Source organism: Podarcis filfolensis, assembly GCF_964270895.1.
Source record: "Podarcis filfolensis genome assembly, chromosome: 6".
NCBI lineage: Eukaryota > Metazoa > Chordata > Lepidosauria > Squamata > Lacertidae > Podarcis > Podarcis filfolensis.
Window position 1 is genome coordinate 49507409 of NC_139609.1, and position 13477 is coordinate 49520885.

At 42.4% G+C, this 13477-nt stretch overlaps 2 protein-coding genes across 2 annotated transcripts in view; one reads left to right on the forward strand and one right to left on the reverse strand.

The window, feature by feature from the left end:
- RNF220 (ring finger protein 220) overlaps positions 1-6503 on the reverse strand; it is a 341456-nt gene extending 334953 nt beyond the window's left edge. The window contains exons 1-2 of the mRNA XM_083619867.1: positions 6376-6503; positions 4376-4508 (exon numbers count right to left, since the gene is read on the reverse strand). The gene's annotated coding sequence lies outside the window, so the exon portion shown is untranslated. The remainder of the gene's footprint in view (positions 1-4375; positions 4509-6375) is intronic.
- Positions 6504-6599: 96 nt separating this feature from the next.
- ERI3 (ERI1 exoribonuclease family member 3) overlaps positions 6600-13477 on the forward strand; it is a 211312-nt gene continuing 204434 nt past the window's right edge. Inside the window, exon 1 of the mRNA XM_083619979.1 lies at positions 6600-6706. Coding sequence (XP_083476105.1) covers positions 6694-6706 — 13 coding nt within the window. The 5' untranslated portion in view covers positions 6600-6693. The remainder of the gene's footprint in view (positions 6707-13477) is intronic.

Genomic DNA, 13477 nt, shown 5'->3' on the forward strand with positions numbered 1-13477 from the left:
AAAGATCACTACCCGCTAAAATAGTGTGTTTGCCCCATGCCCTCTGCTGGAAAGAATCAGAATTTAGGAATTAGGGTTGCCTAGTCTAAATCCCAAAAAATAACAGATGGTATCTAAACCTAGCATACTGAAACAAGGACCGTTCATGATACTCTGTCGGTCTCTGATCTTTTGTAATACAATAAGAATCCAAGCCTTCAACTCAATGAAACCACTTCTGCTCTGGGTGGATAGGAATCCAGGAGGAATTAGTTTTTCAGTTTCAGCCTTTCAGATCAATATGTGAAACCAAGCAAGCCCTGTTATTTCCTCCTCCTCCTCTCTCCTCTATGCCAGCCCCACAAAGCCTGCCTGTCAGTGATGAATTCATAATTCAGGGATGAAGTGGTGGTGAAGAAAGACTATCAAGATCTGAAAGCCCACTCATGTAGATATTAAAGATTACATGCAAAAAGGTGTAATTAAAGAGATTTCTCTGGGGTTCCTTTAAAAAAATAATTGTCACTATTTATTTTTTTAGCATTTTTTTCCAGAGAAGCTGGTGAATCTAAGAATGTAAAAAAGAGCCCTACTAAATCAGACCAAAGACCCTTTGAATTCAGCATCCTGTTTCTCCACCAGGTGCCCCAGTGGAAGTTGAAAAGTAGGATGCAACTACTCTGTGAGGCCATCATCTTCCTTCAACTGGTACTCAGGGGCCTACTGCCTCTGATCCTGGAAGTGTTACATAGACATCATGATTAATAGCAATTGATGGCCTTATCCTCCATGAATTTATCTAATTCCCCTTTTATGTTCACCATATGTTGTGGTAGCAAATTCCATAGTTTTAACTATGGGCTGTCTGAAAAAGTATGGTGTTTTGATTGTCCTGAATCTCACTTCATTCCAGATTATTGAACTGATTCCATTAATTTCTTTATTCTGGATTCTAGTATTATGGACAAATAGAAAAACACATCTCTGAGCACTTTCCCCACATTATGCAAAGCCTTAATACATTTATAACATACCCTCCCTTAGTTACCTTTACCCCTAAACTAATTAGCCCCAAGCTTTGTAACCTTTCTTCTTTGCAAGTTGTTCCAATTCCCTGATCACTTTGCCACCCCCCCCTTTCTGCACCTTTCCCAGCTTTACAATATCATTTTTAAGCATGGCAACTAATATTCCAAGCTTGGTTACACTATAGATTTGTATACAGTATTTATTTTTAACCCATTCCTAATGATCCCTAATAAATTTGATTTTCACAGCTGCTGCACACTGGGTTGACATTTTAATGGAACTGTCCACCCTGACCCCAAAATCCCTTTCTGGTCAGTTACTTCCAGTTTGAACCTCTTCATTATATATTTGAAGTAAGGATTTTTTGCTCCTTTGTGTCTCGCATAATTTTTCACAGTGAAGCTCATTTGTTATTTTGGAGCTCTTCACAGCCAGTTTGGAGCTCTTTGCAATACAAACATACAAATCTAGCACCTAGATCCATTTAATCAGATACAATCAGGTCTTGTCCAAGTGTGGAACGAGTAAATGGGCCAGAGATATAAGAACTTCTGAGTACATAATAAACATATGTTGCCTGAAATACAGGTGGGAAATTAAATTTCCTGGACTCCCTAAATTACACCTCTGTCATCTGTCTGTCTAGATGGAGCAGGCAAAGGGTAATAGATTCACAGCATTGTAGAGTTGGAAGGGGCCTAAAGCTATGGTTTTCCCAGCAGTGATGTATGGAAGTGAGAGCTGGACCATAAAGAAGGCTATCGCCGAAGAATTGATGCTTTTGAATTATGGTGCTGGAGGAGACTCTTGAGAGTCCCATGGACTGCAAGAAGACCAAACCTATCCATTCTTAAGGAAATCAGCCCTGAGTGCTCACTGGAAGGAAAGATCGTGAAGCTGAGGCTCCAATACTTTGGCCACCTCATGAGAAGAGAAGACTCCCTGGAAAAGACCCTGATGTTGGGAAAGATTGAGGGCACAAGGAGAAGGAGATGACAGAGGATGAGATGGTTGGACAGTGTTCTCAAAGCTACCAGCATGAGTTTGACCAAACTGCGGGAGGCAGTGGAAGACAGGAGTGCCTGGCATGCTCTGGTCCATAGGGTCACGAAGAGTCGGACACGACTAAACGACTAAACAACAACAACATGAGGGTCATATAGCTCAAACCCCTGCAATGCAGGAATCTTTTGCCCAACTTGGGGCTTGAACCCACAACCCTGAGATTAAGAGTTTTATGCTCTACCAACTGAGTAACAGAAGTAATATTTAATATCCTTCCTTCTTGATACATATATCTCCATGCACTGCAGCAGAATGCATGCAAGGATATCTGTGCGCTCAGCAGATGGTTGGTGCTGGCAGAAGGTGCAGTAGTTTTAGAAAGGGGGCCAAGTTCAAAACGTTTGAGAAACACAGCCTTAAGAGGAACAAGTTCATGTTTACTCTTCCATATGGTACAGAATTGTTCGAAACCCAACTATGGCGTAACTCTAAGGGCTTGAAAAGCACAAAGGAAATAAAAATATTACTTTTAAGCAAAGCTATAATCCTTCAGGAATCCCAGCCACAGACCTGGGGATGATTGCATCAGACAACCTACAGAGTATGAAATATAGCCCTTCTCAAAGCCTAAATACAGGAGAAGAAAAGCAAATGGTAAAAAAATTACAGTTAATCTGAGGAAAGAGTGGAGCAATACAAGTGATCAGTGATCCCTTTTGACCTGCCACCCAGTCTTTGTCCATTTTTATATAGGCATCATGGGAACATTTCAAGGAGAACAAAGAAGTGCTTCAATAAAGGAATTATTGTGATTTGTTTTGGAGAGTGAGTATGATTTGTCATTTTTAAACAAATGGGAACGACAACCCAGTGAAGGCTAAAGCATCTGATCTGTGCTAGATTATGCAAAAGCACTAAGTTAACATTAATGAGCTCATACAAATCTCCAAGTACTCTCAATGCTGATTCTGACAATAATCTGTGGCAGCCATGGGGGAAAGAAGCTTGTGGATGCACCCAACTATCCAAAACACATTAATTCTCAATAGATTATATTTATCTAACCATGGGGAAATTCTGTCCATGTGACTTTCAGCCATGTCAATTTATAGTAAACTGACAATTGACTCTTAGCATGCCACTGAAGATCACCCTAAACATTGGTTGGTGGTAGCATATCAGGAAATGCTGACAATTGTCCTATGTTGCAAATTGCATCACTATGGCTTCTGAGTAAAGTGATAGTCGTAATGCTGTGAGCACTATCACTACATCTTCTCAGGCAATAATTTTCCTGAATTACTATGCCAAAGCTGGCCATTGGCTCTTTCTCAGGAGGAAAGAGTATTAAGAGGGTTACCTCTCTCCATGGAACTTTGTCTGACCAACATGCTCTTTTGCACTTTGATTTTTTATCTTACTGATTAGTTCTTAAGCCCTGCCTAATGGTTTGATCCTGACTACCAGGGTCAGCCCATCCATGAGGCAAGGTGAGGCAAATGCTTCAGGTGGCAGGATTCACAGGGGCAGCAGATCCAGCTTCCAAGGAATGCATCACCTGCTGTTGCTGTTGTGGTGGCAACGACAGCTGCAGCATGCTCCGTGGGGGCTGGATCTGTCGCCTCTTCGGCAGCCCCCACAATGCTGCCTCTATATCAGTCTCTGGGGAAGTGCTGCTGGTCTCCTACCAGCCTTGTTCCTGATGTAGGTCTTTATTCTGCCCCCTTGCTCCTGATGCACATCTTCACTCACCCCTTCTTCCCTGGACAGAGGTGGGGAGCACTATTTTATGGTTTGCCTCAGGTGCTAAAATGTATTGGGTCAGCCCTGCTGGTAGCCTCCCAACAAGAAGAATATAGGAAGCTGCCATTGATCCATCTGGCTTAGGATGGTCCATACTAGCTGAAAGCATCTCTCCACAATTTCCAACAGGAGTCTTTCACAGACCCTTTGCAATCCTGCCTGGGACATCAAGAGAGATTGAAAGAGCATACCTCTTTATGGATCCAGGGTGGGCTTAGTTCCGAACTAGAAAGAGATTTGTGACAGATCCCATTTCCAGTTCCCTTGCCAAAGTAACCTTCTACCAGACAGTCAGCAAGTGTCCCACATGGATCCATTGCAATGCACTAATTACAGATTCCATCCGTTGTGCATTAAGTGGATACAAGTGCAGCCAGCCCAGGGGCACTAGGCTCTTTGCCTTAATTTGTGCTGTGTGCCATTCTCTATTGCTGCAGGCAAAAGTAATTTCCCTAGCCTGGAAATGTGATTTAATTTGACCTGGTTCACATAGGATCGACATTTCTAACATTCCCACCCCTAATTTATGTGGGACTATGGGAAATTAAGTTTGGCTCACAATGATGGTCGCTCAGCTCTACTTTTCCAGTATCCTCTGCATCCTTCTGTTGCCTTTTCCATTCCGTGTAGTCTTCTTGCCTTGCATTCCTGTAAGGGCACCATCACAAAGATGTACAGCTTCAGCAGTGATTCTGTGAAACAAACAGAAGGTGTACAGTGGATAAACAACTGACAAGTGACCTCAAAAAATTGTAGCATAGACCTTTTCTCTAGAGGGTTTTCTGAGAATGAGTTTATCTCAGGGATCATTTGCTTTGTTGTGCATCAAACATAAAACCCAAACAAAGCCAAAATCATACGTCCAACTTGACCCTAGCTCTCACCCTGACCTCAAAATTGTGCTCAGTATAGATATAACCAATCCATAGCATCTATAGATATGAAAAATGCAGTATTCATCAAACCATTAGAACACCCCAGTGTCAACAAGCAGGCAAATGAAGTTTGGGTAGGAAACTTTAACTAACAGTGTGCTTGAGCTCTAGGTGGGCGGGAGTGTAATTTATTGTGGGCTTTAATATGTCTGGTGCCGTGATGAGAAAATGTCTTTAACAAGAGCTGTAAAAACAAAACTTCTTTATGTGCAAAGGTGAATCATCTGGCTGTATAGAACAGTGTATTTCCTCCAAGACTCTGTCCTCATAGGCACAGCTGCACATGCCACTGTTGCAATAGAATAAACCCCTAATGATATAACAAAGCCTCAGATGCTCCAGTCTGAAGCTGGAACTGCTGAGCTGGTAATTCTGAATGATGTATGCAGGACAGCCCCTGAATTAGGGCAATCCAGTGTAGTTACAGTTTAAAAGTTATTGACTTTTAACCAATAACTTATTTAAGTTATTGACTTTTAAACTGGAGAAAAACATATTATTGGGGGGGGGACATCTGGCTGGGGGCTGAATGTAGCTCCCCAGGCATCTCTATCTGGCCTTTGGGACTCTCCTAGTCCACATCCTCTTCCCATGCCATAACCCCTCTGATCAAGCTACACCCCTCACTGGCCCTGCCCCACACCAAGCATTTTTGCCTGGCTGGCATGTGTTCTTGAACTATGACAACATCTCTTGCTTGCCTTGATGGAGAGATGTGTATGTGGAAAACTCTGACTTTTTGCATGGCTGGAATGTAGCTTAGTGTTCCAAGGTAGGAATCACCAGCATTCCTCCACCTGCTTTTTGACTTTGGCCTTGCCTACCATTGGCTTTTGCCCGCCCTGCCCCCGGCTTGGCTGACAAGGCATGTGGGATGTCACTGACCATTGTCTTCTCCGTCCCACTGTCCATGGCTGCCTGCTGAGGCACTTATCTGATGGATGTGCCAGAGCACAATGCATGCTACAGCCAGGCTCACTGCTCAGCACATATAGTGATCAAGTGTGCATTGTGAACGTTGAAAATGCAGCTCCACTGCCTCAATCATATGGGGGGGGGACATGGCACACTCCCCGAAAATGGCAGCAAAGGTAGCATGTGCCATACAACACAATGAGGTGCTGGTGTGGTAGCTGCCCATGGATGTCAGCCTGGCTGGGCAGGAGTCTCTCAGACCAGGGCACCTGAAGGGGAGACGAGAGAGAAGTAGCTTTGCACCCCTTGGTACTGCAGGATAGTAATGCCAGGAAATACTTTGGGACATAAAGCTACCAAGCCTGGCCTTAATAGACTGTCAAACCCCCTCCTGGCCTCTTTGCCCCTCTGACTCACATGCCCTGCCCCCTACTGATGACGCATTCCCTCCTGCTTGCTGCCTGCCCTCCTCTCCTCCCTCAGCTCAGGGCACCTGTCCAGGTCTGCACCTTATCCCACTCTGCCCTGCTGCTCCCTGTTGCCGTGGACCTCCCTCCTGCTAGATGCCTGTCTCCCCACAACCCTTTGTTTATCCCACAGCTAATGTTTCCCTGAGAGTGTTCATGCGCTGGGCTGGCCATTGCCACCCAGAGTGGGTTGTCGCTCCTTCCCCAGTCCGTGATAGGAGTTTGCCTGAGCTGAGCCAAACCTGTTTCCTGCAGTAGTAGCTTCCACGTGTGTAAATGTTTGAAGTTCTCAATTTCTGTCTGACCACCACCCTGTTGTAGGAAAGGCCCCTGCAGCAAGGGTGACTAGGCCCAGAAGCAGAGCCTGTGAGAAATGCAGGAAGAGACCTGCTGAGCGACCCCTAGTGTTCAGAGAAGGCAACCCCTATCTGAGCATCCCTGAGAATAAACACTAGACACAGTCCTAAGGGAGGCCTTTCCGGAAATCAGAGTGCACAGTTCCTTGGTTCCTTCACGGGAAGCGGTGGTAGGGGAGTCTTGGTTCCTTTCTGAGGTGCCATATGGGGAAAGAGGGTGAGTTTGGCCTCTCAGCAACACAGGGATTCCTTCATATAATCAGCATCTATTGGATAGCAATCTGTGAAATCCCAAAGGCAGCCACATGGAAATAATAGTGCCCACTGCAAGTGTGGTTGGTTGGGGGGGGTGGACAGGAGTGAGGTTCATGAGGGTGTGCTTTCTTTGTGCTGGCATGGCAGCCAAGTATAATTCCTTCCTTTCCACCCCTCCTCTCCACATCATGGTGATAGAAAGGAAGCACATCCAGACTGGCTCCAATGTTACCTTGAGGGTCTCCTGTGGAGAAGGCTGCCTAGGCCTTAATCTTGTCTCCGGTTGCAGCACAGCTCCTGCTGCTGCTGCTGTTGTGGTTGTTGTTCCAGTTGTTGCTGTGTGGTTCTGTTTGTCTTTTGGTTGTGAAAGTCATGTTGGTATTCAACTTAGCAGACCCTTCCCCACCTGCAGCACCTCTCCTCAGGCCTGGGCACTACTTAGCACCTCCTGCTGTCCTAACAGAACTTGAGACAACACTACCTGAAAGGACCAACTTCTGCTGTGAAGGAAAGAGAAAGAACAGAAAAGAGAGCTTTTGGAGGTATCGCTGAAAAACAAGCAGTGGGCCCAGCCGGAATATTTTTTAAAAAGGTTGTCCCTGGTGTCATGAGGCCTCTCTTAGACAGATTTTCTGGGGATTTCTGGTTGTGCATCGCTCACAGGTTTATTTGAGGTGACTTTCTGCCTATTGAGGTGGACAGCAGCATGTTACTCTGAATGTAAAGAGAAAGACATAAATAGCAATGAAGAAAGAGGGTAATAAGAAAAATATTAAACTGCACAGTGGAAATCCCAGGAGGATTACTATTGCAATAACTGACCTCCAATATAGTGCCATTTATTTCATGCCATGGCAGGTTTATAGGTGCTTGTAGGGCTGCAGACGAACACCAATTTGCCATTGCAGTTTGTTTTGATAACTGAAACTTTCAATAAATCTGTATTAAAATCAAAGAGAAAATTAAATAGACCCAAGTTGGTGGCATGAGGGATAAGGTAGCACATTACTACACTGGCCTACTCAGTCAGGGACATCTGTCTCTTAGTTCAGTTGCAGGTCACAATAGTAATGATTGTTTGAGATCCAGGGAACATCCCTGAATGGCAGGCATCCAGCAATGCTGCACAATGCAAAAGGAAGACCTGTCTGCTTTTTCAACAGTACAAATGGTGATGATATTATTATTATTATTATTATTATTATTATTATTATTAAATATAAATTCATCCCAAAGGAGCCTAGGGTAGTAAACAAGTAATAAAACAATAAATGCATCTTACAAACAATTCCAATTGAAGTAGAGACTGGGAAAATTCTCTACCTAAAAGGTGTGGGATAACCATCCTCATATAACCAATGTGCTGAAGTCTAATTAATGCATGAAGCGGTTAATATCATACAGTAAGCTGACCTGCCAGGCTTAGCTATGTCCACTTCCCCTCACCTCAGAAGGAACTAGGTAATCAAACCTTTCTTTCCCCCCAGTCTACCTGCGAACCTCAGTATATGAAGAAGTTTGAGCCAGTTGTTCCAGCTCAGTCCACACAGCGCTCTCTCTCTTTTGAGTTTCTATACGAATAATTTAGGAACTTTCAACACTTTGTAAGTAAGCTATGTTTTACTGCATGTGCAACTATTTCTGAATAACATGAATCTGACCTTTGTAGAGTTTGTAAGTAAACCATTTTTTAACTTACAAAACGTGGTCTTTTCCTATGCTGAGGGAAGAAGGAAACTTTGGAAAGAAACTTTAAAAAGGGATATTTTAGAAATCACTATAAAGTATCTATTTTAAAGGTCTAAAAGTCTATATTTCTCATGTTTTACTTTGTTGCATATTTTGTGACTTAAAATCTATGCTGGGATTGTCCCAAATGTGGCTCCCTGATTGTGGAATGCTTTCCCCAGGGAGTCTCACCTGGCACCTTTGCTACATATCTTTCGGCACCAGGCAAAAACATTCCTCTTCTCCCAGGCCTTTAGCTAATTAAACAATCTATGGTCTTTTAAACTGGGACGGGGGGGGGGGGGGTATTGCTTTTGTTACGTTGTGTATCTTTGTGCTTTTATATCGTAAAGTGTCCTATGATCCTCGGTTGAAGGGTGGTATAGAAAATGAATGAATGAACGAATAAATTAATGAATGGCATCCAGGAAAACACACACACACACATGCACCAATAAAAGGCTTGTTGGAAGAGATAAGTCTTTCATAGGCACAATACAACAGAGAATGCACCTAATATTTAAGGGGTGGGAATTCCAAAGGGTGTGTGCCACAACACTAAAGGCTCAGTTCCTTTATTATGCAGAATGGACCTTCTGTTAATATGGTACAGTATAAGCAGGAGGCCATCACTTACAGAGCGCAGTGATTGACTGGATATATAAGGGGTGAGATGATCTTTCAGGTATCCTGGTCCCAAACTGTATAGGACTTTATGCATCAAAACAAGCCGTACAGCTATTTAGCAGCCAGTGGAATTCTTCCAACAGCAGGGTAGCATGTTGGTGATATTCTGTCCCAGCAAGCCGTCAAGGCACCACATTTTATACCAGCTACAGCTTCCAGACTAACCTCAAGAATATTACAGTAATCCAACCCAGAGGTTATCAGCACACTGACAACAGTGGTCAGGCTATCGTTAGCAAACAGTGTTCCTCCTGCCCCGGCCAGTTTCCACCTGAGCCACATCAGAAGGCAACCTCTAGATGATATGATGAATGGATACAGCTCAGTTCTAAAGGACAGAGTTTTGCTTTTTCTGTGAGGAACTTCCAAGGGACTGAAACAGTAGTCTCTTTCATTCCCGCCCCCCGCCCCCACTCCAGATTACAGATCTCACTTTAGAAGGATTGCAAGGACTATCACCTTCCTACCAACTCAACAGCAGGAGATACGGTTAGTCAGAAAATGAGAAGTTGAAGTATAGAAAAGTACATTGGCAAATGAATGCATGGCCAATCTGCGTTGATAGGGGCCACACTGGCCCTGGCCCTGGGCCATAGTGTAGAGGCTGGAAGTTAATTTTGCTGAAGAATCTGCTTCCTTCAAGGTTGATCAGGCTCTACCATAAAATCAGCACCACAATTAGTACTTTTCAGTTGTGGAACACATTTGCTCAGGCACAAAAATAAATATATAATTAAAGTGTGTAACTCTCCAATCACATTATTCATTTTCCACTGCTTTTGAGAGCAGCTTTGGTTAAGATTTAATATTTTGGCAAAAATGTGCCACATATTGATTCAAGATGGTGAGGTCCACCAAGGCTAGATAAAATCCCTCTAATCCACTATCCCTTGGTTGGCCATCCCTGAAATAATGGAACAATTTATTCATATTGTCATTCCCTGCTACCTCCCTCCCTATCCCTCCCTCTCCGTGCAGAGCCAGTAACAGTTCATAATTAAAAAAAGGAGTCACCTCCCTTGTTAGGACAATGGCTGGTCTACTCAGGGTGTTAACCATGTGACTTCTTCAAGCCCTGTTTCTTGAAAGGTTGAGAGCAAAATTGTAATAGCAAATTTAAGACCATTAAACAAACAATAAAAACAGACGTACAATAATATTTCATAAATGACTGTCCTCCTCTGACGGAAGCTGTATGCATCTGAATGCCAGTTGCTGGGAATCACAAGTGGGGATAGAGTTGCGGCTCTCAGATCCCTCTTTTGGTCTTTGCATAGGCATCTGGTTGACCAGTGTGAGAACAGGATGCTGGACTAGATGAGTCATTGGTCAGATCTAGCAGGCTCTCCTTATGTTCTTATGACTCTGTCACACCACAATGAAAGCCTTATTTAAAAATAATAATCAGTTGGTGCCTAAATATAATGATGCTGGGTGTCTGTCTAATTTTAGCTGAGAATTGATTCCTGGGTGGTGGAGCTGCAACACTAAAAAGCTCAGTTTCAAGTACAAACTAAGTGCATCTCTGGGGCATGTTGTACTCTTCTCATCTGAGAAGTTGCCAAGCAGGGATACATTTATTACACAGATTTATTTAATTCATAAACTTTATATACTGCTTGATTCTAGAAAGAAAACAAAAACAACCTCAGACTAGTTTACAAAATATATGGGGTGAGGCGGTCACTTAGGTAACGTGGTCCAATTTTGTATTTTGCTTTTTTTCTGCTTCCCAAGATCTCCAAGAGGAGGGCCTTCTAGTTTTGAACCAAACTTTACAAGATAAATTAATTAGCCCTGGCAAAGGTCCCAACCAAATCTCCCCATATCTATGATTTGAGGTAATCATGCTTCTGGCTGGCCAACAATTATGCTTTGTGTTGCACAAGAAGGGTGCTCTTGAGAAGCCTTTAGCCGTGGAGTAAAAATGTAAAGGCAACATAATCCACATATGACAAAAATAAGCAATACAGCTATTTTATGATATTGTTAGGCATACCTTGATGTTATCATATCTCTGGAATCCCTTCATAGACTAAAGAGCTCTTTTAGATGAGCTGGTAAACTTAACATAACCTGACTGAGGTTGACTTAGTACAGAATTAGCCTAGCCAGTTTCAATTCTGACACAAAATAGATGCTATATTTTTACCACATATTTAAATCTATATAACTATTCCCTGTTGTGGTTTTGAGAATGTAACTCAGGATGGGAAAATGAGAAGGTGACTCTTATGGGATACACTTTTGTTTGTTATGACTGCTACATCTAGTTTTAAAAAGGAGCTGAACTGATGTGAAGTCCATGCATCTTTTCTTGATTATTCAAAGAAGATTTCCAGTCTCACAATAGCCCTTCTACATACAGTATTATTCAGGTAACAAGGAAAAAAAGTGTGCTGTGGCTTATGGGTATCTAGGCTGAAACCATTAGATTACATAGAAATAGTACTGATTAAAAATAAAATAAAGTTTATTCGGCAGAGAAAGGAAAACTCAGGCATATCTGAAAATAAAAGAAACAAAAAACACATCCTCAGTTATAAAATCTATTTGTTTAGACACTTTCCTTGGACAGGACAATATTTTGCAGCCTGATCCTTTAGACGCTTACTTGGAAGTAAGTCCCTCTGTGTTCAGTGGAGCATAGGATTGAAGCCTCAGAGTCACAAAGCAGCCTTTTTACCAAATGCATGAGTTCTAGAGAGAAAAATCTAATATCTCCCTTGTTAAGTCTAAGTAAAAACTTGGATTAGTTACTCCTCAATGCACTTCCATCACCCTTTTGTACTCAGATTCAGTGTGGCTAAAGAATGGTGGATGCTGATCTTTCAGTGCATAATTATGGATGTAGAAAATATTATAATCTCTTTTCCTGATTGAATATGGAACCAGGGAGTGGTGTACATATGGCATTGCTCTCACTCACAACCTTCAGGCTCCTAGCAACCTGACCCATTTTTCCTTTTTTACGCATTTACCCACAACGACTCATATGAGAGGAACTATGGATTTAGTGGAACCTACTTAGTTACTCTAAAACTAGTCTTCATCCTCATCCTGATTGTCTTTGTTACCCATTTAAGGTGTATTTCACTTTGCTGAATATTTCATATTGACCTCCATTTCAGAATAATAACAAGAAGAACATAAAATAAATCAGTTCTCCCCTCTCTCCATTTACAATCTAACCTGATGACGTTATGGAGAACTCAAAGGCTTGCACATTATTTTGCGATATTTTGATCAGTCTAATTAAGGTATTGGCCTAATATGGACTTTTCCATTTTTCATGCTACAGCCATTCTCAGGGGTATTGGACAGATCTGTGGGATTGCATCTTTTTTCTAACATCAACACATAGAAACACCTTTCCTCTGTGACAGTTATTACTGATGTCACTTCCTATAATATCTTGGTGGAAATTAAAGCAGCAGAAAAACTGAGGAGAGAAAATAGGCAATAAATATCTTCAAAGTAATGTCTCTAAGCCAAACACATTGCAGTTAAAGGCATGGTTGCAAGAAACAACAAGAATATAAAAATGTTCACTGTGAATATTAGTATTCCCTCCAAGATGGTTAATTAGTCCCACTGGCAAAGTTAGGAACTTAAGGATTTGGTCCGACACATTATTAACTTGTTAAACAGAACATAGCATAATATCAGATTTCTCCTTATGGGTATTACAGACATCATCACAATATTTGTTCTCAGCCAAAGTGATTATGCTGGCATACGGAAACTGTTTTCAGAAACAAGACGGTTGTGTAATCCATTCTGGCTGATGCTGAAGCTCTTGAAGAGCTCTAAGTTTAATTCTCAATGGGGTAGTACTAAATTTGGTGGGGGACCTATGGCAGACCACCCTGGCCTGAGGCAATGGCAGCCATCGGTTGCAATTTCCTGTGCTTCCTAAATCCCATCCCAATTTCTCAGCATAGGACCAAAACTGCCAAAGAGCATACAAAGCTCTTCAAGTTATTCCATCTCTTTCCCTGCTTTTCACCCTCCCACTGACTTGAGTGCTGTTGAGATACGAGATCTTGCCCTTATTCTGCCAAATTATATTACCTCTTGAACATATAACTTTATCTGTTGTAACCCTTACGCATAATTTTAATTAAGCTGCTTTAAAACAAAGCCTTTTCTACAAGAGGATTTCCCCCGCACCCAATCTGGCACAGTTCCTGTGCTTTTAACAGCTTTTCTTGATATAGGACCCACCACAAATCCTTCTTTAAGAGGCCTCAGATAGTGGAGGACGGTTGCTCCATACTCTATTTTTCATCCAGAAGAGCCATAGTTGGCACTTTGG